General features: G+C 44.5%; 1 protein-coding gene across 3 annotated transcripts in view; it reads left to right on the forward strand.

Annotated features, from left to right (window-relative positions):
* The window catches only part of LOC124043951 (tyrosine-protein phosphatase non-receptor type 4-like), a 106,531-nt gene that overhangs the window by 42,671 nt on the left and 37,824 nt on the right, over positions 1 to 26,036 (forward strand). For 2 of the 3 annotated variants that reach the window (XM_046363125.1, XM_046363123.1), the window contains exons 3-13: positions 7,291 to 7,410; positions 9,000 to 9,042; positions 9,146 to 9,224; positions 14,033 to 14,077; positions 14,272 to 14,324; positions 18,472 to 18,592; positions 19,106 to 19,193; positions 20,343 to 20,431; positions 21,675 to 21,738; positions 23,572 to 23,744; positions 24,524 to 24,592. In XM_046363125.1, the coding sequence (XP_046219081.1) occupies positions 7,291 to 7,410; positions 9,000 to 9,042; positions 9,146 to 9,224; positions 14,033 to 14,077; positions 14,272 to 14,324; positions 18,472 to 18,592; positions 19,106 to 19,193; positions 20,343 to 20,431; positions 21,675 to 21,738; positions 23,572 to 23,744; positions 24,524 to 24,592 (944 nt within the window). The remainder of the gene's footprint in view (positions 1 to 7,290; positions 7,411 to 8,999; positions 9,043 to 9,145; positions 9,225 to 14,032; positions 14,078 to 14,271; positions 14,325 to 18,471; positions 18,593 to 19,105; positions 19,194 to 20,342; positions 20,432 to 21,674; positions 21,739 to 23,571; positions 23,745 to 24,523; positions 24,593 to 26,036) is intronic. The other variant, XM_046363124.1, reaches the window with a different exon arrangement.

Raw genomic sequence — 26,036 nt, forward strand, 5'->3', positions numbered from 1 at the left:
ACTGCTACAGACCTATATCTACCCTACCCTGCCTTTTTCTAAGGTCTTCGAAAGCCAAGTCAACAAACAGATTACTGACCATTTCGAATCCCACCATACCTTCTCCACTATGCAATCTGGTTTCAGAGCTGGTCATGGGTGCACCTCAGCCTTGCTCAAGGTCCTTAACGATATCATAACCACCATCTATAAGAGACAATACTGTGCAGCCGTATTCATTGACCTGGCCAAGGTTTTCGACTCTGTCAATCACCACATCCTCATCGGCAGAGTCGATAGCCTTGGTTTCTCAAATGATTGCCTCGCCTGGTTCACCAACTGTTTATCTGATAGAGTTAAGTGTGTCAAATCGGAGGGCCTGTTGTCCGGGCCTCTGGCAGTCTCTATGGGGGTGCCACAGGGTTCAATTGTTGGACCGACTCTCTTCGCTGTATACATCAATGATGTCGCTCTTGCTGCTGGTGAGTCTCTGATCCACCTATACGCAGACGACACCATTCTGTATACTTCTGGCCCTTCTTTGGACTCTGTGTTAACAACCCTCCAGACGAACTTCAATGCCATACAACTCTCCTTCCGTGCCCTCCAATTGCTCTTAAATACGAGTAAAACTAAATGCATGGCTTCCTATTTTGCAACAACCTCTTTCACTCATGCTGCCAAACATGCCCTTGTAAAACTGACCATCCTACCGATCCTCGACTTCGGCGACGTCATTTACAAAATAGCCTCCAATACCCTACTCAATCAATTGGATGCAGTCTATCACAGTGCCATCCGTTTTGTCACAAAAGCCCCATATACTACCCACCACTGCGACCTGTACGCTCTCGTTGGCTGGTCCTCGCTTCATACTTGTCGCCAAACCCACTGGCTCCAGGTCATCTACAAGACCCTGCTAGGTAAAGTCCCCCCTTATCTCACCTCGCTGGTCACCATAGCAGCACCCACCTGTAGCACGCACTCCAGCAGGTATATCTCTCTGGTCACCCCCAAAACCAATTCTTACTTTGGCTGCCTCGCCTTCCAGTTCTCTGCTGCCAATGACTGGAACGAACTGCAACAATCTTTGAAACTGGAAACACTTGTCCCACTCACTAGCTTTAAGCACCAGCTGTCAGAGCAGCTCACAGATTACTGCACCTGTACATAGCCCATCTATAATTTAGCCCAAACAACTACCCCTCCCCCTACTGTATTTATTTATTTTGCTCCTTTGCACCCCCATTATTTCTCTCTATTTTGCACATTATTCCATTGCACATCCAGTGTTTTTCAAATGTATTTTATTTTTTACTAGCTATATTGTATTTACTTTGCCACCATGGCCTTTTTTGCCTTTACCTCATCTCACCTCATTTGCTCACATCGTATATAGACTTATTTTTCTACTGTATTATTGACTGCGTGTTTGTTTTACTCCATGTGTAACTCTGTTGTACGTGTCGAACTGCTTTGCTTTGTCTTGGCCAGGTCGCAATTGTAAATGAGAACTTGTTCTCAACTTGCCTACCTGGTTAAATAAAGGTTAAATAAATAAATACATTTTAAAAAGTAGAGCGAAATTTTGTGTGACTCAAAATGGGTCAAAAGTCTACAAAGATAGAGAATAAAGGCATTGTGCATTTCAGTTCAAATAACTCCCATGTTTATATCCCAGGACAAATTAGCTAGCAACAAACAGCAAGCTAGCTAAATGTCCATGAATGTTTTTACCTGTCCCCAAATGTTAATATAGTTGGTTCAGAGTTGGTTTTGTGATATTTCAACCAGCGTGTCCTAATCGCCTCTGGTGTGGATGGACAAAATCAGTATGTGGACACATTCACAAGCCTTGTTTAGTCAGCATGTAAGGCTGTACCTGCTTTACGTTCGTTTTAAGTGGCCAAGTAGGCAACTCTGGCTTTTTGATCATAATATAGGCCTACCAGAGTGGTCAACCATCAAAAACTTTGAGTACATCCATCCTATAACATTTTAACATAGAACAGCTATTTCCATCATTCAGCTGATAGTAGCAGCCAATGTGTGGTGTTCAATGTAGGCATACATACCATGAGACTTTTGAAATTAACCTGTTTATCCACTTGTTCCTCAGTCATGGTGACTGAAAATGTTGTTTGATGCAAGAAATCACTTTGCAAAATACGGTTCATTATTATTCCCATACCATTATTAGAGAATCAGACAAATTATGCTACGCTCTGCCTATTAGTTACTTAGCTTATTCAAGACGTCTCAAAATACAACACTGCCCCTTTAAGACAAACTTGACATGCTTTTCAAAGTTGGCTAGAAATGCATACATTTTGTGCTCTTGTTGGAAGCAACCACTCAACCATTTGACTAGAAATTAGCTATAACATGGTTAATAACGCACTAACTAACAAATATTATGAACAAATATGCACACGTGGCTACATGTAGCTTTCGCTTTGATCTCAAAACATCTATTCGCAACTGCTCATACTGTAGCCTTAACACAGTCTAGTTCAAGATGAATGGCACAGATCCATTTGGCAGTGGCTATTTCCATATAGGCCTACTGCAGCTCTGATTGCTTATGGGGCACCGGTCTATGGAGAGTGTGGGCCTGAGTCGTGCCTGTCCTACTCCGATGCGCTCTGCCTACAACAAAATCTCTGGCAAAGTTAGTTTTGCATACTATGTCTTGCATAGTTTTTAAGGTATGCTACATTGAAAGTGGCTAATGCGTTGATTTGATCACAATTCCCACAGTAGAGTGAAATGTTGCTAGTGTTAACTAAAGGGGAAAACTAGAAAATTGAGTGAAGTTCAATCTTGTCCAAGAGTTCATCTGACTTGGTAAGTAGTTAAAGGGCCTCTTTGACAAGATCCCAAACTAATTATAATTTCCCCTTAAAAGCATGGTCATTACTTTTTTACATGAAAGGTGAGGTTAACTTGGCCCCCGACAATAGATCAGAGAGCGACAATCAAGCTGATCTTATTTTCTACCCGTGTATCTGTTTTCTGCTGCTCCTGGACAAGCTGCCTCATGTCGTTCCACATTTCCCTCATTCCTCCAGGCTTAGGCTCTAGCAGTGCCCCAAGCCTCTTTTTAAAGACTTTACGAGAGATCCGTCTAGCTTTGTCTTGTGATTGCAACCATGTACAGTATGTTTTAAAAGTGAATTCTATATTGTATGTTTATGTTCATACTTGTTTTCTCATACACAGACTTCTGTGCATTGACACCACATCTACTTTAGAGATCTTTCATTCAGACCCCTGGCCTGCATTGACCCTAACATTCCCCCTCTCCTCCCTCGCTAGTCCAGTCCTCACCTTAGGCGCTGGCTCACAGATAGAAGTGTGACGATTGATGAAGATCAGCACAAGACTGGTTGTTTGGCCCTGCCTACCAAGTCGTTCACCCCCCCCACTCACCCAGTCTTCAGTGGGGATCTCAGAATAGGCCCATTGCCATTCTCCTCCACAGATGGGCTAGCCCTCTAGTCAAGTTCTCTCAAGTTGCCTCCCAGATAACTGAATGATCTTTCAAGACATGTGTTAATCTAACTTTCCCATTCATTCTAATTACCTCAGTGTCCACCCAGTCTTAAGATAACAACATTGAGACAAGAAACGTCAGCAAGTTAACTAGCATGCAATGAGAAGATAAGAGTTGTGTAAATGAACCTCCTTCCCATGCTTCAGAGTGCTGTCCTATCAACGTGTGTGTGTGTGTTTGTTTGGCTGCATTTGCACATTTGTCCTGTGGCTTTTAGAAAGCCAGCGAGGAGGAGACTGCAGCCTGAGAGCTTGCTAGAGTAACACAAAAGAAAGGGCCCACATCCAGTCAGAACAACCACTTCAGACAGTCAAGGAGCAGCAAATAACACAGAAGTAAAGCATTGGAATAGATTAGGTAATGTCACAATTCCATGCTGGCTGAAAATTATTTTAGTGATGTGAAATTTAGGCTCCAAAATCCACAGTCCTCTACTCTCGGCAGTGGGTACTTTAAAAAAAAGAATAACCGACAATGACAGATTATTTTACCTAGGTCTTGGCGCAACTAGCCTACAGCTGAACATTTTGGATTTCTGTAGGCCTGTGAGAGACCATTTCTGTGGTGCCTAGCCTATTGGTTGTAAAAGCACAACAACCACACAGTTAATTGGTCTCCATACTACACACCGAGCATTGAGTCAGCTGTGTGAATGTTGAATTCCATGCTGCTACAGTACCCAAGATATATGTCAGAGACAGTCACATCCCCCAGGGTGACGTGGAGATGGTGTGTGACTCTGTTTGCCCTCCATGCGACATCTGGCTCAGGTTCCCTTGCATAACTTTACCAGTGTTTTGTTCTCAACAGAGACATCTGATTGGCCCATTGTCGAGGGTACCAGGGCACAGGCCCCGGGGGAATCCTAGACTGTCAGGTGGTGCTCCTCACCGCCGCCTCTGCTCCTCTCCTCATTTCCTTCTCCCACTACACCTCCCACTACCTTTATTATGAATCATCTTCGTATTAACTCTCATATCAGCTCTAGAAGCAACGGCAGCGTTATCTTTCTTGGGAATTTGAAGAGCTCCTTGTTTGGCTTGTTTTCCGTCTAGATTAGAACATGAGAGGAGTAGAGATGCTGAGCAACGGTTGATGGGTTCACATGTGAGGTGCTCTTTATTGAAAGTATTTAGACCATGATTTATCGTCACTTAGTTGAAGGGAAAATGATTTGTTACTTGCTGGTTGAAAATACAATCTTCGCAGGACATTCTAATCCGCAGGGTTGCATGGGTGTGAATTTTGGCTTTCCGTTGTTACACCGATGCGGTAAATTTGTTAATAGACCAATAGGAAAGCGTTCCAGGTTGGATAAATTAAGTATTTAAGGAGCCTATAAAAAGTTACCATCACTTCTGCGGTCTTTGTCTCCCTGTCATTCAGATCACTTGATTATATTGACTTGGTGATTTAGAAAGCTGAAGTCACCCCCAGCTCACAGGGACCTACAAATCCTGCAGTGGCTAACACAGCAGGGTCAGTGCCAGCCAGAGGAAGAGAGAGGTGTTGCCCTCTGGTATCCTCTAGCCAGGGTTGAGCGCGTAATTGACAGTCAACAGCCCAGAGCTGCCAGTCTGCTGCCTGGGGCTGTGACATGGACCCAACAGACTCTGCAGTCTCAGCTGAGACTGCAGCTCTGTGTCAACACCACCACCATCCACTCACTGGCACAACACTGCTGTGATGTGAGTCTCAGGTGAAGCTGGGGGAGGAGAGGGCAGAAGGGAGACAAGTGGTTGTCACTGTCCCTAATGGGACTGAGCCAAGGTAGACAGACAGTGCAACCACTCCGGCCTGGCTGTCATGGAGACTTGTGGCATGTGGATTTAACTTGGAGACGTGAACACAGTCTGCCCCCCCCCCCCTCAAATCTATGCATAGTCACTTTACCCCTACCTACATGTACTAATTACCTCGACTAACCCGTACCCCTGTATATAGCCTTGTTATTTTTATTTTTTTACTTTTAATTTATTTTTTAAATGTAAAAAAAAAAAACTTGAACTGCATTGTTGTTTAAGAGCTTGTAACTAAGAATTTCACGGTAAGGTCTATCTACACCTGTTGTATTTGGCACGTGACAAATAAAATTTGATTTGACATACACTACCGGTCCAAGGTTTTCTAAAACCTACTCATTCAAGGGGTTTTCTTTATTTGTACTATTTTCTACATTGTAGAATAGTAGTGAAGACATCACAAATATGAAATAACACACATGTAATCATGTAGTAACCAAAACTGTTAAACAAATCAACATTCTTTAAATAGCCACCCTTTGCCATGATGACAGCTTTGCACACTCTTGGCCTTCTCTCAACCAGCTTCATGATGTAGTCACCTGGAATACATTTCAATTAACAGGTGTGCCTTAATTGTTGGAATTTCTTGTTGGAATTTCTTTCCTTAATGCGTTTGAACCAATCAGTTGTGTTGTGACGACAAGGTAGGGGTGGTATACAGACGATAGCCCTATTTGGTAGAAGACCAAGTCCATATTATGGCAAAAACCGCTCAAATAAGCGACAGTCCATTTACTTTAAGACATGAAGGTTAGTCAATGCGGAAACTTTCAAGAACTTTGAAAGTTTCTTCAAGTGCAGTCGCATAAACCATCAAGCGCTGTGATGAAACTGGCTCTCATGAGGACCGCCACAGGAATGGAAGACCCAGAGTTACCTCTGCTGCAGGGGATAAGTTCATTAGAGTTACCAGCCTCAGAAATTTCAGCCCAAATAAATGCTTCAGAGTTCAAGTAACAGACACATTTCAACATCAATTGTTCAGAGGGGACTGTGCGAATCAGGACTTCATGCTCAAATTGCTACAAAGAAACCACTACTAAAGGACAACAATAAGAAGAGACTTGCTTGGGCCAAGAAACACGAGCAATGGACATTAGACCTATGGAAATTTGTGCTTTGGTCTGGAGTCCAAATTGGAGATTTTTGGTTCCAACCACTGTCTCTGTGATATGTGGTGTGGGTGAACGTTTGATCTCTGCATGTGTATTTCCCACCATAAAGCATGGAAGAGGAGGTGTTTTGGTGTTGGGGGTGCTTTGCTGGTGACACTGTCGTGATTTATTTAGAATTCAAGGCACACTTAACCAGCATGGCTACCACAGCATTCTGCAGCGATACGCCATCCCATCACGTTTTGGGGATAGTGGGACTCATTTTGTTTTTCAACAAGACAATGATCCAACACACCACCAGGTTGTGTAAGGGCTATTTTACTAAGAAGGAGAGGGATTGAGTGCTGCATCAGATGACCTGCCCTCCACAATCACCTGACCTCAACCAAATTATGATGGTTTGGTGTGAGTTGGACCGCAGAGTGAAGGAAAAGCAGCCAACAAGTGCTCAGCATATTTGGGAACTCCTTCAAGACTGTTGTAAAAGCATTCCAGGTGAAGCTGGTTGAGAGAATGGCAACTGCACAAATCTGTCCAAGGCAAAGAGTGGTTTTTTGAAGAATCTCAAATCTAAAATATATTTGGATTTGTTTAACACTTTTTTGCTTACTACATGATTCCATGTGTGCTCATAGTTTTGATGTCTTCACTATTATTCTACAATGTAGAAAATAGTAAAAATAAAAACCCTTGAAAGAGTAGGTGTTCTAAAACTTTTGACTTGTAGTGTGTGTGTGTGTGTGTGTGTGTGTGTGTGTGTGTACACGCACACAAAATCAGATGTTTCCCATGAGTAATTATCTTTCTCCCTCCCCGCCTCTCTCCCCCTATACAGAAACACGACCAGGGTCATGTCTTACTGGATGTAGTGTTTAAGCACCTGGAGCTGACAGAAAGGGACTACTTCGGCCTGCATCTGGCCGACGAATCCTCAGACAGCCCGGTAGGTGCCAAGGTCAGACTCTTAGTGTTGACTGAAGTTGTTTCATCAATCACTCTCATTTCCTACAGTCTCCAATTGTCACTGATTGTAGCTTTTTCTGCTCACACCTAAATGTAATTTTCTGTGCCTTTTGGACATCTAGTAGTGTAACAGTCATGGGTAAATGTAGTCTGTAGACTATTGTGTTGCTGTCAGAAATGGAGATTGATTAATACGGCTAAGATGGGGAGGGTTGGAGTGAGTCAAATATGTTTAGAACCAATTCTTCTACATACAGTGCCCCTGGAAAGTAATTCAGACCCCCTTGACTTTCCACATTTTAAGTTACAGCCTTATTCTAAAATGGGAAAAAAAGTTTTCCCTCATCAATCTACACACAATACCCCATAATGACAAAGCAAAACCTGTTTTTTTTAGAAATGTTTGCTAATATTATATTTCCATAAGTATTCAGACCCTTCGCTCAGTATTTTGTTGAAGCACCTCTGGCAGCGATTACAGCCTAGAGTCTTCTTGGGTATGATGCTACAAGCTCAGCAAACTATATTTGTCGAGTTTCTCCCATTCTTCTTTGCAGATCCTCTCAAGCTCTGTCAGATTGGATGGGGAGTGTTGCTGCAGAGCTATTTTCAGGTCTCTCCAGAGATATTCGATCAGGTTCAAGTTCGGGCTCTGGCTGGGCCACTCAAGAACATTCAGAGACTTGTCCCAAAGCCACTCCTGCGTTGTCCTGGCAGTGTGCTTAGGGTTGTTGTCCTGTTGGAAGTTGAAACTTTGCCCCAGTCTGAGGTCTTAACCTGCTCCATAGCGCTCTTCATCAAGGATCTCTCTGTACTTTGCTTCCCTACTGACAATTTCTTTGACCTCATGGCTTGGTTTTTGCTCAAAGACTTTCAACGGTGGGACCTTATATAGAAAGGTGTTTGTGCCTTTCCAAATGATGTCAAATCAATTGAATTTACCACAGGTGGACTCCAAGTTGTATAAAAATCAAGGATGATCAATGGAAACAGGATGCACCGGAGCTCAATTTCAAGTCTCATAGCAAAGGGTCTGAATACTTATGTAAATAAGGGATTTCTGTTATTTTTAATACATTTGCAAACATTTCTAAAAACCCGGTCACTTTGTCATTAAGGGGTATTTTGTGTAAATTCAGGATTTTTTTTATTTTAAACATTTTAGCAAAAGGGGTCTGAATACTTTCTGAAGACAATATAATCCAATCTACAATTCATCTGTTAACATACAGGCTTCCAACACGATTTAGGCTAACGGGACACATTGCATGCCACTACACACTACTACACCACAGCTTGCTGCTCAATGACCCACACTGATGCAGTGTTAAGATCAACACGCGTTGTTGGCAGAGTCCTCATCACCCCTCCATAAATGCTGTGTACTGTCACTACAGTGTGGTCAATTTGTGTTAGCTAGTATCTAGCTACAGATCAACATGACCCTGCCTGCATTTACCTTATGGACAGCAGAGGTGGGATGAGGTAAAGTGAGAGGTGGAGGGTGCTGACTAGTGAATAATTGAGTGAGCAGGGTTGCTGAGGAACTTGTCTGAGTTTCTCCTCATCTATATTTTACAGAGGTGGCTGGATCCAAACAAACCCATAAGGAAGCAGTTAAAAAGTAGGTGAACATTCAATCTACTGCTCGGAAATTGATGGATTAACAGGCGAGTGGTTGTTTTTAAAGTGGAAATACAATAATCTGTCTCATTGTACATTTATAGGGGGATCGCCTTATAATCTGAGCTTCAGAGTGAAGTTCTTTGTGACAGACCCAAATAAACTTCAGGAAGAGTATACTAGGTAAGGATACTAATAAAGAGTACACTAGATAAGGACCTGCCATGTCATGCCCATATAAGGAGACAAATTACACAGGGTAACTGTTAAACTATAGGCCAGTATTACACTAACCAAAGCCCTAAACCGCTAATCATTTACATTACATTACATTTAAGTCATTTAGCAGACGCTCTTATCCAGAGCGACTTACAAATTGGTGCATTCACCTTATGACATCCAGTGGGACAGTCACTTAACAATAGTGCATCTAAAACTTAGGGGGTGGGGTGAGAGGGATTACTTAACCTATCCTAGGTATTCCTTAAAGAGGTGGGGTTTCAGGTGTCTCCGGAAGGTGGTGATTGACTCCGCTGTCCTGGCGTCGTGAGGGAGTTTGTTCCACCATTGGGGGGCCAGGGCAGCGAACAGTTTTGACTGGGCTGAGCGGGAGCTGTACTTCCTCAGTGGTAGGGAGGCGAGCAGGCCAGAGGTGGATGAACGCAGTGCCCTTGTTTGGGTGTAGGGCCTGATCAGAGCCTGGAGGTACTGAGGTGCCGTTCCCCTCACAGCTCCGTAGGCAAGCACCATGGTCTTGTAGCGGATGCGAGCTTCAACTGGAAGCCAGTGGAGAGAACGGAGGAGCGGGGTGACGTGAGAGAACTTGGGAAGGTTGAACACCAGACGGGCTGCGGCGTTCTGGATGAGTTGAAGGGGTTTAATGGCACAGGCAGGGAGCCCAGCCAGCAGCGAGTTGCAGTAATCCAGACGGGAGATGACAAGTGCCTGGATTAGGACCTGTGCCGCTTCCTGTGTGAGGCAGGGTCGTACTCTGCGGATGTTGTAGAGCATGAACCTACAGGAACGGGCCACCGCCTTGATGTTAGTTGAGAACGACAGGGTGTTGTCCAGGATCACGCCAAGGTTCTTGGCGCTCTGGGAGGAGGACACAATGGAGTTGTCAACCGTGATGGCGAGATCATGGAACGGGCAGTCCTTCCCCGGGAGGAAGAGCAGCTCCGTCTTGCCGAGGTTCAGCTTGAGGTGGTGATCCGTCATCCACACTGATATGTCTGCCAGACATGCAGAGATGCGATTCGCCACCTGGTCATCAGAAGGGGGAAAGGAGAAGATTAATTGTGTGTCGTCTGCATAGCAATGATAAGAGAGACCATGTGAGGTTATGACAGAGCCAAGTGACTTGGTGTATAGCGAGAATAGGAGAGGGCCAAGAACAGAGCCCTGGGGGACACCAGTGGTGAGAGCGCGTGGTGAGGAGACAGATTCTCGCCACGCCACCTGGTAGGAGCGACCTGTCAGGTAGGACGCAATCCAAGCGTGGGCCGCGCCGGAGATGCCCAACTCGGAGAGGGTGGAGAGGAGGATCTGATGGTTCACAGTATCGAAGGCAGCCGATAGATCTAGAAGGATGAGAGCAGAGGAGAGAGAGTTAGCTTTAGCAGTGCGGAGCGCCTCCGTGATACAGAGGAGAGCAGTCTCAGTTGAATGACTAGTCTTGAGACCTGACTGATTTGGATCAAGAAGGTCATTCAGAGAGAGATAGCGGGAGAGCTGGCCAAGGACGGCACGTTCAAGAGTTTTGGAGAGAAAAGAAAGAAGGGATACTGGTCTGTAATTGTTGACATCGGAGGGATCGAGTGTAGGTTTTTTCAGAAGGGGTGCAACTCTCGCTCTCTTGAAGACGGAAGGGACGTAGCCAACGGTCAGGGATGAGTTGATGAGCGAGGTGAGGTAAGGGAGAAGGTCTCCGGAAATGGTCTGGAGAAGAGAGGAGGGGATAGGGTCAAGCGGGCAGGTTGTTGGGCGGCCGGCCGTCACAAGACGCGAGATTTCATCTGGAGAGAGAGGGGAGAAAGAGGTCAGAGCACAGGGTAGGGCAGTGTGAGCAGAACCAGCGGTGTCGTTTGACTTAGCAAACGAGGATCGGATGTCGTCGACCTTCTTTTCAAAATGGTTGACGAAGTCATCTGCAGAGAGGGAGGAGGGGGGAGGGGGCGGAGGATTCAGGAGGGAGGAGAAGGTGGCAAAGAGCTTCCTAGGGTTAGAGGCAGATGCTTGGAATTTAGCGTGGTAGAAAGTGGCTTTAGCAGCAGAGACAGAGGAGGAAAATGTAGAGAGGAGGGAGTGAAAGGATGCCAGGTCCGCAGGGAGGCGAGTTTTCCTCCATTTCCGCTCGGCTGCCCGGAGCCCTGTTCTGTGAGCTCGCAATGAGTCATCGAGCCACGGAGCGGGAGGGGAGGACCGAGCCGGCCTGGAGGATAGGGGACATAGAGAGTCAAGGGATGCAGAGAGGGAGGAGAGGAGGGTTGAGGAGGCAGAATCAGGAGATAGGTGGGAGAAGGTTTGAGCGGAGGGAAGAGATGATAGGATGGAAGAGGAGAGAGTAGCGGGGGAGAGAGAGCGAAGGTTGGGACGGCGCGATACCATCCGAGTAGGGGCATTGTGGGAGGTGTTGGATGAGAGCGAGAGGGAAAAGGATACAAGGCAGTGGTCGGAGACTTGGAGGGGAGTTGCAATGAGGTTAGTGGAAGAACAGCATCTAGTAAAGATGAGGTCGAGCGTATTGCCTGCCTTGTGAGTAGGGGGGGAAGGTGAGAGGGTGAGGTCAAAAGAGGAGAGGAGTGGAAAGAAGGAGGCAGAGAGGAAAGAGTCAAAGGTAGACGAGGGGAGGTTAAAGTCGCACAGAACTGTGAGAGGTGAGCCGTCCTCAGGAAAGGAGCTTATCAAGGCATCAAGCTCATTGATGAACTCTCCGAGGGAACCTGGAGGGCGATAAATGATAAGGATGTTAAGCTTGAAAGGGCTAGTAACTGTGACAGCATGGAATTCAAAGGAGGCGATAGACAGATGGGTAAGGGGAGAAAGAGAGAATGACCACTTGGGAGAGATGAGGATCCCGGTGCCACCACCCCGCTGACCAGACGCTCTCGGGGTGTGCGAGAACACGTGGGAGGACGAAGAGAGAGCAGTAGGAGTAGCAGTGTTGTCTGTGGTGATCCATGTTTCCGTCAGTGCCAAGAAGTCGAGGGACTGGAGGGAGGCATAGGCTGAGATGAACTCTGCCTTGTTGACCGCAGATTGGCAGTTCCAGAGGCTACCGGAGACCTGGAACTCCACGTGGGTCGTGCGCGCTGGGACCACCAGAGTAGGGTGGCCGCGGCCACGCGGTGAGGAGCGTTTGTATGGTCTGTGCAGAGAGGAGAGAACAGGGATAAACAAACACATAGTTGACAGGCTACAGAAGAGGCTACGCTAATGCAAAGGAGATTGGAATGACAAGTGGACTACACGTCTCGAATGTTCAGAAAGTTAAGCTACGTAGCAAGAATCTTATTGACTAAAAATGATTAAAATGATACAGTACTGCTGAAGTAGGCCAGCTGGCGGTGGGTGCGTTGTTGACACTACACTAATCAAGTCGTTCCGTTGAGTGTAATAGTTTCTGCAGTGTTGCTATTCGGGGGCTAGCAGGCTAGCTAGCAGTGTTGTTTACGTTACGTTGCGTTAAAAGAACGACAATAGATGGCTAGCGAACCTAGAAAATCGCTCTAGACTACACAATTATCTTTGATACAAAGACGGCTATGTAGCTAGCTAAGTAGCTAGCTACGATCAAACAAATCAAACCGTTGTACTGTAATGAAATGAAGTGAAAATGTGATACTACCTGTGAGTGCGACCGGGTAGTTGAGTTCTATACAGAAGACGTTGGCTAGCGTTGGCTAGCTGTTGGCTAGCTAGCAGAGTCACCTACGTTAAGGACGACAAATAGCTGGCTAGCTAACCTCGGTAAATTAAGATAATCACTCTAAGACTACACACTCTAAACCTAAACAACACAATTATCTTGGATATGATGATACGAAGACAGCAAAGACAGCTATGTAGCTAGCTAACACTAAACTAATCAAGTCGTTCAGTTGAGTGTGATAGTTTCTCCAGTGCAGCTAATCAGTGGACGTTAGCTAGCTGGCTAGTGAAGACTACGTTAGGACGGCGAAATACGATAATTACGCAATTATCTTTGATACAAAGACGGCTATGTAGCTAGCTGAGAAGAATTTGCTAAGATAAGACAAATCAAACCGTTGTGATATAATGAAATATAATGAAAAAGTTATACTACCCGTTGGAGCGACGTGCAGATGCGACCACTCGCTCCAACCGGAACCGGAAGTAATCGTACTAATGGGGATGAATAGATTAAACTTGTTAGGAATAGGTCCCGCAGGGTTTTAGAGCTCGCTACCAGTTAGACTAGAATCGACATGGTACATAGATTAGCCAAAAAATGACCAATTACACTGCTGGAAGCCTTGCACACAGCTAGTCATAAACAGGGGAGTAGCATGCCATGGATGCTCCTTGCCTCTATTGCTGGGGATTCCATACATGGTCAATAGAAACAGAGTTACAGTCTGGATACTCCAGTGTTGTTTAATCAATTTATGCTCTCAAGCATTTCCTTGCTCATCCAGCCTTATCAAGTGAGTGTACCACTTTGTATATCTAAGATACAGAGAGGCATGGATCTGTTCTGGATGTGCACCATTGATTCCAGACACCACACAACACTGCTGATGAGCACTCCCACTATGATGAGATGAATTCAGTATTAGTTACTCACAACACAGTCTACAAGTTAAGTCATAGAAATGTAGCCTAAGCAGTAAGCATCAGAGAAGCTCCATGTGAGTGGGTCCTGTTCAGTCATTCTACTGTAATTGGATTGTGGATTATCCAAGTGTGTTCTATTGCCCATAATCATAGAGACATGTTTGTTGGTGTAACTGCTCTCCTTATTCCACTAGGTACCAGTATTTCCTCCAGCTCAAACAGGACATCCTGACAGGAAGGTGAGTTGGCTGTCCTTATTTACACTGGTTCAGCAGCACGCTCGCACACCGCTCTAGTGACCTTACAAATTCTACCTGCCCAGCACTTTGACACACTACCCGAATAGAGCTGCCATTGATAAAAGCTTTGATTTTCATATTGATCCAAATGAATCAATGTCATGACTTGTGTGTTTGTGATTTGTGGCCCACAGACTGCCCTGCCCGCACAACACTGCCGCGCTCCTGGCGTCCTACTCTGTACAATGTAAGTTCCAATTCCCAGGCGTGCTTCCAGAGATGCACACGATATACATAAATAGTGATATGTAGCTACTGGTAGTTAGTTTACCCATTTGATCTCTGTTGTGTCATATGAGGCTGCACAGTGTTTGGCCACTAAGTGACTCAAATGCTTTTAGTGTGAGGGGGCTAGGAGGATTTGTGTTGAAAGCTTTTAGCTGAGGGTCAGTGAACTCAGCAGGACTTTCCAATAGTCCCTTGTCGTGTGCCAACTTGCATAACGTTTTACGGCGTCAAATGTATTATTTAATTATCTCGCCTAGGGCTGTGGCGGGCATGAAATTTCGTCAGCCGGTGATTGTCAAGCAAATAACTGTCGATCTCACAGTAATTGACCATTAATTAACAAACACATTTAGCATCTCCTGGCTTCCACACACACAAGCCAAGAAGTCTAGTAAATCCATGCAACATAGCCTACACCTTCACAATAATTCCAATATTTTAGACGGGTCTAAAGAAACATGATATGAGAATAATTTCTGAAGAAAAGAATAGCATACCACAAATGGCTGTGGGCTACACCAGTTCATTTAGCAGACTAGATTTGCTTATAATTCCGTGGCATTATATTATTTTATAGATTGAAGAATGCAATTGAACAAAGCTGAATAAAATAAGTGTTTCCTCAATTATTTGAGGGAGTGCGCACGTGCGGCTATTCTTTGTTGAGCGGTTAACAAAGAAATAGTTACTCCTATATGCTTCGTTTAGACTTTATGGAGCTTTAGTTGTTCTACAAACGTTGGGCAATATGTTTCGATTTTTAATATATTGTAAGGCTGCATGATGAGAATCTAATGATTTGAAAACACAGAGCTCTGCTTTGTCTTTTGCGCAGGCTGTTGTCTCTCAAATCAAATGCTATTGGTCACATACACACGTTTTGCGAAATGCCTTGTTCCTAGCTCCGACAGTGCAGTAGCATCTAATCATTTAATACACACACACACACATCTAAAAGTAAAAGAATGTAATTAAGAAATATATAAATATTAGATTGAGCAATGTCGGAGTGGCATTGACTAAAATAGAGTAGAATATAATGCATATGAGATGAGTAAAGCACTATGTAAACATTATTAAAGTGATTATGGTTCCATTATTAAAGTGGCCTGTGATTCCATGTCTAAGACAGCAGCCTCAAAGGTGCAGTGCTGTGTAACCGGGTGGAAGCCGGCTAGTGATGGCTATTTAACAGTCTGATGGCCTTGAGATAGAAGCTGTTTTTCACTCTCTCTGTCCCCGCTTTGATGCACCTGTACAGGTGAATGACTTGGGTGGTTGATGTCCTTGATGATCTTTTTGGTCTTCCTGTGACATCGGGTGCTGTTGATGTCCTGGAGGGCTGGTAGTTTGCCCCTGGTGATGTGTTGGGCAGACCGCATCGCCCTTTGGAGAGCCCTGCGATTGCGGGAGGTGCAGTTGCTGTACTAGGCGGTGATACAGCCCAACAGGATGCTTTCAATTGTGAATCTGTAAATGTTTGAGGGTTTAAGGTGGGACCACAAATTCACAATTTTGCAAGCACTTGATAATACCTCGAATTTCACGGCGGCATCCCCTTTGAGTCACTGCGACAACTGTCAAAAGACGTATCTGGTAAATTCACTCTGGCTATCTACTCCGATTTCAGAGCATTCTCATCTGAGTGTGCCAGAGCGCAGAATAACTGATGAATTTACGAACACTCAACACCCGTTGAATATGGCCGGTGTCAGTAAACGTTGGCAAAAAGTGTAATTAAATTGCCAGCAGTACAGTTGCAGTCACCAACGCTAACATAAACTGCCTAACCAGCTCTTCTAGGGTGAGTAAAATGGTTAGTGTGAGCTGTTATCTCATTTTTGTATGGAAGTAGCTAGTAAGCTAGCCAATGTTAGCTAGTTAGTTTGGGTGCTTGACTACTGCTGTTCAGTCAGAACGCTTGGATCAACACTACTCCTCGGCCAGAGCGTCCAGTGTGTGCGCTGAACGCTCTGAGTGTGAAATGCTCTGAATTTACGAACGGACAATCTTAACACTGAGTTTACGAACACCCAGAGCACAATCTGGTACAACAGATTCAATTACGAACACACCATAGTATAAACCAGCCTTTAGTCTTAATCTTTGGTCGTTTAGTACATAGCCTTATTTGTTAATGCTTAAAGAGATGGGTGGGGCTAAAGCTTAAGAGGGTGTGAAAGATGCTGAATGGGTGGAGACAAAGTAGAGCTCTCCAGTAGGTGTACCAAAACATTCAATGGCCATTTTCTCAAAAGTGAGGTTACAAGTTGATCAACTTTCAAAGCAGAAATATTTTCCCATTGTTCCTCAACTCTAGTGTATGATATACAATTTTCTAGCTCTGAGTCGCTACTTTTGTCCAATGTTTTTATTGGACTGTTGTGATTATCTGTCAGCTCTGTGGCTTGTCAACTCCTGTCACTGATGGCTAAACCCCCTTAAGATACATTTTTTTTGTCAACCCCCCCCCCCCAAATGTAATCACTGTTCTGCAACATAGCAAGCACTTGCATTGTTTAAGCATATTAGACCTAAGGGATAATGTTGGCTTTATAAATGTTGTTTTATGTACTAAATCTAGAAGAACATACCATGCTAATGAAATTAGCCCTGGAGAATTTAATTGTGCATTAAAACAAAACAAAAAGAAGTTTGGAGATTTGTATTACATATTTTATTAATCAAATGTTAGAATTAAACAATCAAGGCCTTTTAAACACTTGGACAATTGTAAGAACTAAATGTCCTTTATTGGGTCAGATTGAGTTTACAGCAATCCAGTTAGTTACATTTTTATAAAAAACAAATAAATAGGTTGTTCCTTTGCGTGGTGTCATAGCTGATACTTTAGTCTATCAAAATAGATATTTCAAATGTTAATCTTTCAAGAATCCCGAGCTCTAAAACTGCAACATTTTCTCTCATCCTCATGACAGTGTAAAAAAAAGCATGAGATTATCTATAAAACTGCACATTTCCTCTTGGACCTTGAGGGGGGCCCTACGAAACTGTGCTACGCCACCGAAGTAGATAAAATACTATGTTGCAGAGTGCTGCTGCTCAGCCTTGAATAGACATGTCCAGAATACTGTAGCACAATATAGCCTTTTCAGCTCAGCTCAACTCCTCATGGGAAAGAATAGCCGAGGCGCCCAGCAGCTCAACTCCGTAACCAACATGCTATCTACATGTTAGCCTAGCCTAGTGGTCTACAGCTAGCACAGAGCCACATTCTCCAATTGTTGTGGGCCGTTAGCCTGAGTGCATCTTGTCAACTTTTCATCAGATTGACCTTAATAATGACTCCTGACGGATTGGAGGGGAGAGGGTTAGGGGTATGTTCCTCATTGTCTGTCCCATTTCCACTGCAGCGGCCCGCTGAGGCTTGCCTCACTCTCCAGGGCTTTTCATTGGGAGTCTCGCTGCTATATAGGTCACTGGAGGGATTTGAACTGCACCGCCATGTAACACAACCACCCAGTGTCCATGTCCAGACACTTACTTAGGCCTATATTAGCTCAATGTCTCTACTCATGAGAAGGGTTTCATGCTATTTTAACCATGGGGTTAAGGGTATGAAACATGATGGAATGCTGCTGTTAATTTGGGTTAGTTTTGCGAAATCGGTGAGGCTGATCAAATTCGATCAAGAAATGCACTCCTGCTGAAGCCTCTGGCATTAGTGCTGTGTAGATATTTCTTTGCATAAATCCATAGGCAAGTTACTGTTTAGTTTGAGCGTTGTGCTTCTTTTTTCTTTCTGGTGATTACATCAATAACTGTGTATTGAATTGATGTGTTTGTCAGTGATAGTCGTGAGCCAGTGGTTTAGAGGTCCACTCATATGAATTGAGGCCCTTTCGCACACGACCGCAAGCTAATGGATCTAAGGTACTTAGCTACTGTAGAGGTTGTTGGAGCACCAAAGGCTTCTCAACCACTTGTCTCTTTCATTAATAGACATCATAACCAGGCTTTTGAGGTTATTGTTTGGTTTATCTTTCATATACAATATAAGCCTGTTGTTTTCTGTGTCATATAGGGAGTTGACTTGACTGTCTCTACTATTTGAATTTATTTGAGACTCTCTCTGCACTGTGTAGCTGAGCTGGGGGACTACAGTGATTCGGAGCATGCTCCTGGTTACCTCTCACAGTTCTGCTTCATCCCCAACCCGCCCCAAGGCTTCGACAAGGAGGTTACCAAACACCACCAACAGCACAGGTAGGGGCCCATCTTCACAAGACCATGCATACTCTCTTTCTGATCCAAGAAACAAAAGATGGCGCCGACCAACAGTCACCCTGTTTCTAGCTCCTAGTCAACTTTGCAGTATTTTTTATTTATTTACTCAGAACAGTTCTAGTACTATTACCTACATCCAAAAAGAACTTGTCTACTGCTGTACTAAGTTTGTATTGTGTAGTTTAACATTTACAGCATTGATTGATAGGAACTAGGAAGATGAGCCTTTCGCTGCACTCACCACAACACCTGCTAAACTGTGTACGCGACCAATACAATTTGTTTGATTTTGATGTTCATACACAGCTGTATACTCGTTTTACTTGTCTGCACCAGCTTTCATAGCAGGGAAGGTTTCCATGGTTTTATTGAGTGAATTTCCGAGGAAAAGCGTGGCCTCACTGTACAGCTCCATTTTCTGTGCATGGGTTACTAGCTGTGGAGTTTGAGGCACCTTCTCTCTCTCATGCATTTCTCTGTCTTCCTCCTCAGTGGCCTGTCTCCGGCCCAGTCAGAGTTTAATTACCTGAATACAGCAAGGACACTGGAGCTGTACGGAGTGGAATTGCACTATGCAAGGGTAAGGCTATTCCCCTGTGTGGCTGTGTGTGTCACTGCTACCGCATAAAGGCACTTTTCATAGCACCACTGACACCAATGTTTCATATAGCTGTGCCTTAGATCTAGAAAAGCCTGTGCTTTCTAACCCAGCAGGTAGAAATGTGTTGAAGGTTGAAATATGCTTGTACAGTAGTATATCATTCTGATGTACCGTCTGCGTGTTCCTCTGGCCCGTGCCGCCAGGGCCTCATGAAGTTAATGCTTTGGATTCCTGTACATCTGAGGAACAGCAGAACCACTGAGCCTCGACGAGCTGTCTGTCTGTGTGTGCGTGTGTCTCTGTGAAGAAATACTAGCAGGGCAGAGCACTCCTGTGTCAAAAGGCCTTAAACTAATCCTCAATTGTACAGAGATTTCCCTCATTGTCTGATTAGACAGGCTTTTCTCTTTGCCCCAGAATGTATCTCTCTGCATGCTTTTATGTGCTAGTTTGGGTGTCTTTGTGTCTGTCTGTCTGACTGTCTAGGTTTGCTTGTTTTTGTCTCGATAATAGTTTGGTTCATAAGACAGAGCAGGTCATGTAGACAGTCCTGGTACAATGAGTCAAAGGCAGATCTAAAAAGAGGCCCCAGCCACCATTGTCCATCCAGCCATTTTTTTCTCTAGAATGATCACCACACTTTGACAATTACAGTGGAGAGTATCAAGTTTTATGTATACAGCACATTTCAGACATGGAATGTAACACAATGTGCTTTACAGGAAAAAACGAATAAAAAAACTATAAATAAAAGTGGAACTATTTACTACACAACAAACATAAGATAATTTATTTTTTAAAGAATGACACAAAGGAGTGACTGTGCCCCATTTTAAGCTGCGGACAATCCCCCCCCCCACCCTCCCCCATACTGATATCCGGCCCTAGCCACTAAGCGACCACTAGCGCTTGTTGGGGTCCCCCTAACCAAAATGTAGCTTAGGGCTACCAAAAGGCGACACTCCCCCCACCCCTGCATTAGGGGGAAAGGGTCTGTACACCAGCTCCCACCAGGCTTTGCCCACTGTCAGGGTACTTAAACTCTTAAGCCACCAATGTTTCTCGTTGATTTCCTTCCTTCCGGTGTTTCTTCATCCCAATCTTCCTCTTTCTCGCTCTCTGTTCCAGGATCAAAGCAACACTGAGATTTTAATTGGGGTGATGTCCACAGGGATCGTGGTTTACAAGAACAGGGTACGAATCAACTGCTTTCCCTGGTGAGTGACAAACTGAAGACTTGATTCTGATACAAGATGAGGTGATTTGTGAATCAGAGAATGAATTGGATCGCAGCTACAAGAGGATTGTTTGATCACAAATAGCATCCACTTTTGTAGATTGTGTTAGAAATTGAAATGTTCACTGTGTGTATGAGAGTAGGAAGAGGATATGTTTTGTTTTCAGCTATATATCATCGACTTCAATCATCCAGGTTGCAGAAGCATTCAGAAAAGTGTTGAATAGGATTCTTCTAAACACCTCACATGAGTGCTTTACATATTAATCTGTAAACCGCAGATGATCATTTCTAGGATCTCCTCTGAGAGCGGACTCCAAGCGGTTTAGGCTTTCATGTGAATTGTCTGAGGCCCAAAGCTTTAATTCTTATAAATTCAGCCCTGTTGGTGGGGCTTCTGGAAGTGTGTGCCAGGGGTGGGATAGCATAGCCCAAATCCTGACCAGACGAGTGATAATCCAACACACTGACACACACACTTCCCAACCCCCACCCCTACAAGCTCCTCACAGCACACACATCCCCATTCTTAAAAGCCAGCTGCTTGATGTAGCACATACAGCTCATTTGAAAATATATGGGCTCAGATGCTTTCCAGTCCGGCTCAATTTAGGGCTGCTAACAGTGGCACGTTTCACAACAGCTGTCGGCAACTGTCACGCAAAAAGACTTTCTCCTATCGGCCACTCCCTCTCTGTTTGGCTCGCCTGCCCCTACTAGTAATAGGTGATGCATAACGTTACTCCTCTCAGAGAGCAGATCAGAAAACATAGCAATCCAGTCACTCGGAACAGAGATGGATCAGAGAGTGAGTCGTGTGGATTCTAGCCTCGCTCCTATTTCTGTCTACAACGGGCTGACAAATTAGCTTTGCTTAGATGGGGCATGACTCACTGCCTTGGAGTGTGTGTGTGTGTGTGTGTGTGTGTGTGTGTGTGTGTGTGTGTGTGTGTGTGTGTGTGTGTGTGTGTGTGTGTGTGTGTGTGTGTGTGTGTGTGTGTGTAAGAATGTAAAATGTATTTAGTTGAGCTGTGAGTCATGTAGAAGTGGGAAAAGGGCTGAAGGGGGAAGGGAGGGTGAGGGAAGAGTGAGGATGGGAGGAGGGAGAGAGGGGATTATTCTTTATAGGGAGACATTTTAGTCAGCTTCTCTCTGCAGTGGAAGAAGAGGACCCTCAGCAGTGACACACATTGACACATTTCTGTGGGTTTCTCTCCCCTCAGGTTGAAGATTGTGAAAATATCATTCAAGTGCAAACAGTTTTTCGTTCAGCTCAGGAGAGAAGTGGTAAGTATTCAAGCCGTTGTTTCCACTGTCCTTCTTTTGACAGTAAAATGTGAGATTGGATCTACTAGCAGCAATGTGTGGAGTCAGAGGAGTCTTTTACCCAGTGGACCACACTTTGTAGTGAACGCAGCCCCTAGGTTCCTATAAGCATGTGTGACCATGTTTCCCTGTCATAAGTGTCACCAGACCAGACCCAGTTCTCTGGCTCATCAGGGTGGAAACTGGATAAGTTTGACTAGACTAGCTAATACTGCTAATGGACTTTTTATTTTATTCATTTTACCTTTATTTTACTAGGCAAGTCAGTTAAGAACAAATTCTTATTTTCAATGACGGCCTAGGAACAGTGGGTTAACTGCCTGTTCAGGGGCAGAACGACAGATTTGTACCTTGTCAGCTCGGGGATTCGAACTTGCAACCTTTCGGTTACTAGGCCAACGCTCTAACCACTAGGCTACCCTGCCGCCCCATGACCATCTACCACTGATCCAGGCCCTCCCCACACCATACCACAGGCATCCATATCAATCTGAAACAACTTTGCTTAGACATTAACACACTGCCCCCTTCACCCAAACCCAGCGTCCATATTTGTTTATTTGACTAACTCGCATGCTGGCATAATCACCGGCCTGCTCCGCCACTGACTGTCTCTGGAATCTGGGAGAGCGAGACAGGAAGAGCTTGTTAAATGCTTATTAATTATGAAGAATAGATTTGTGGCAGCGAGAGGCAGTGAGCGTGATCTAAAACTGATTCGAAAGCTGCTGGCTCCCTCTCCATCTCCCTCTCCTCTGTTCCGTTAAACCCCATGATGGAACCATGGAATCTCAGGAAAAGATCCCCATCCACTCCCTCTATTTCCCCATCCACTGCCCTCTTCCCTGGTTCAATAATGGATGTGGTGTATTTCCAGAGCAGTTGAACTAAAAGCACTGCGGCCATCAGCCAGCCTCCATGGTGTCACTCAGGCTGTATAATTCATGGGTGCATTCCAAATGGCACCCCATTCCATATTTAGTGCACTACTTTTGGCCAGGGCTCTGCCCAAAATAATGCAGTGTATAGGGAATAGGGTGCCATTCGGGATGCGCCCATGGACAGATGGGTAAGGCTGTTAACGGACGGCCATGTGAGCACGGGTCACAGCACACCCTTTAAAAAGCAACAACAAACCAGGAAATTAATTTGCCCCTTTATTTTTTTTTCTTCTCCTGGACTAGTGAGTTGTCTCCAGTGACCAAGAGAGTAACCCTACTTTATCTGACCTCATGGCGAGGCTAGGTGACCTCTAGTCTAATGTACATGATGATGGGGTTGTTCAGAGAACCTGCTCTTCCTTGAAGTTGTTTCAAGATGTAAGTGTGGATGGTCAGCAAAAATATATATATATATATTATATTACCTTTATTTTACTAGGCAAGTCAGTTAAGAACAAATTCTTATTTTCAATGATGGCCTAGGAACAGTGGGTTAACTGCCTGTTCAGGGGCAGAACGACAGATTTGTACCTTGTCAGCTCGGGGGTTTGAACTTGCAACCTTCCGGTTAGGAGTCCAACGCTCTAACCACTAGGCTACCCTGCCGCCAAAACCTTCACTCAACACCTCCTCACTTCTGCTACTTGAGTCTTAGGCATGCGAAACACACACATACAGACTCCAACCCTAGGTCACAACGAACAAGGAGAATCATAGTACACAAGAAAGCCCATTGACCGAAAAAATGTAATGATCTGTGGGAAGGCGGTTACATACCAGCAGCTCGAACTGTATCTCATTTGTCATTCTTGTTGTCACTCACTGTCATTCTCTTCCGTCCCTCCCTTTACAGAATGAGACCAGGGAGACGTTGCTGGGGTTTAACATGGTAAACTACAGAGCCTGTAAGAACTTATGGAAGACCTGTGTAGAACACCACACTTTCTTCCGTCTGGACCGGCCCGTTCCCCCCCAGAAGAACTTCTTTGCCCATTACTTTACCCTGGGCTCCAAGTTCCGTTACTGGTAGGCGAAAATCCCCATTGCACACACACACACACACACACACACACACACACACACACACACACACACACACACACACACACACACACACACACACACACACACACACACACACACACACACACACACACACACACACACACACACACACACACACACACACACACACACACACACACACACACACACACACACACACACACACACACTTGCCAGCCGCAAAACACTGTAATTGAAATGTCAACACAGGTTTGCTAGGTCACAATGACAAGTTCCATCAATCATCAGTGTTTGGGGAGTTACATTAGCTGTTGGCTATCGTGCTCTTATCTTGGAGAAAAGTAGTTGAATTATTAACCATGCCCCAGAACTGAGCTTGTTTTTCAAAATGCTTTTTATTTTGGGGAGGAAACGGGAGTTCTTCTATTATTCATTATGGACTCATTTCTCAGATGTAGTCTAGAAATAGTACAAAAAAATGTAAACTGTTCACTGTTGAAATTTAAATACTTGAGTATTTGCTCTAAGCTGTGCTGTGAGTGGAGGTGATGAGGGGGCTAAAACTTCTGAGTTTCATCCTTCTAGATTGTGCTGTGACAAATCGGGGTTTTGGAGAAAAGTCTGAGACATGGTTGAAACAGAAACACGAAGGGGAGCAGAGTTTTTTTATGCATTATTGAAGCGCATGTTTGGAAGTTAGGTGCTGCACAGCAGTTTGTAATATGTGGCTGAATGGTATTAAATGATCGTTGGATGTTGTTTGAACGTTGTCTCTGCAGTGGGAGGACAGAGGTGCAGTCGGTGCAGTATGGCAAAGAGAAGGGGATCAAGGACCGGGTGTTCGCCAGGTATGTAATGCACCACAACACTGTACTGTCTGTACATGTATATGAACAGATGCATTCTGAGTGTATGTTAGGCAGCGTTACTGCTGGTAGGTCCTCTAAGAGTAAGAGCCTTAAATCTGTAATGCCCAAAGTCAGTATAGGAAGTGATGGTGAACGAGCACCAACCTAATTAGTGTTCATTTACTGCCTTATTATTGCCCCTCTACCCAGAGGTGATGTAGGATGAATTGGTGGTGTTGATGGGCCAAACATAACATCCTAGTCTCACAGCTTATATCTTTATTTCTGAGCTGGGGCCTCAGTCAGCATCAACATCTGGGCTTAAGTCTGGATTGTTTCATAACTCTGGCTGTGTCTAAGATGGCATCCTATTTCCTATTTAGTGCACTCTGTCAAATCAAATCAAATCAAATTTTATTTGTCACATACACATGGTTAGCAGATATTAATGCGAGTGTAGCGAAATGCTTGTGCTTCTAGTTCCGACAATGCAGTGATAACCAACAAGTAATCTAACTAACAATTCCAAAACTACTGTCTTATACACAGTGTAAGGGGATAAGGAATATGTACATAAAGATATATGAATGAGTGATGGTACAGAGCAGCATACAGTAGATGGTATCGAGTACAGTATATACATATGAGATGAGTGTGTAGACAAAGTAAACAAAGTGGCATAGTTAAAGTGGCTAGTGATACATGTATTACATAAGGATGCAGTCGATGATGTAGAGTACAGTATATACATATGCATATGAGATGAATAATGTAGGGTAAGTAACATTATATAAGGTAGCATTGTTTAAAGTGGCTAGTGATATATTTACATTTCCCATCAATTCCCATTATTAAAATGGCTGGAGTTGGGTCAGTGTCAATGACAGTGTGTTGGCAGCAGCCACTCAATGTTAGTGGTGGCTGTTTAACAGTCTGATGGCCTTGAGATAGAAGCTGTTTTTCAGTCTCTCGGTCCCAGCTTTGATGCACCTGTACTGACCTCGCCTTCTGGATGATAGCGGGGTGAACAGGCAGTGGTTCGGGTGGTTGATGTCCTTGATGATGTCCTTTGTGAGTGCTTTTGGTGACAAGCTGAATTTCTTCAGCCTCCTGAGGTTGAATAGGCGCTGCTGCGCCTTCTTCACGACGCTGTCAGTGTGAGTGGACGAATTCAGTTTGTCTGTGATGTGTATGCCGAGGAACTTAAAACTAGCTACCCTCTCCACTACTGTTCCATCGATGTGGATAGGGGGGCTATGTACAGGTGCAGTAATCTGAAAGATGCTCTGACAGTTGGTGCTTAAAGCTAGTGAGGGAGATAAGTGTTTCCAGTTTCAGAGATTTTTGCAGTTCGTTCCAGTCACTGGCAGCAGAGAACTGGAAGGAGAGGCGGCCAAAGAAAGAATTGGTTTTGGGGGTGACCAGAGAGATATACCTGCTGGAG

This window comes from Oncorhynchus gorbuscha, linkage group LG09, assembly GCF_021184085.1.
Source record: "Oncorhynchus gorbuscha isolate QuinsamMale2020 ecotype Even-year linkage group LG09, OgorEven_v1.0, whole genome shotgun sequence".
NCBI lineage: Eukaryota > Metazoa > Chordata > Actinopteri > Salmoniformes > Salmonidae > Oncorhynchus > Oncorhynchus gorbuscha.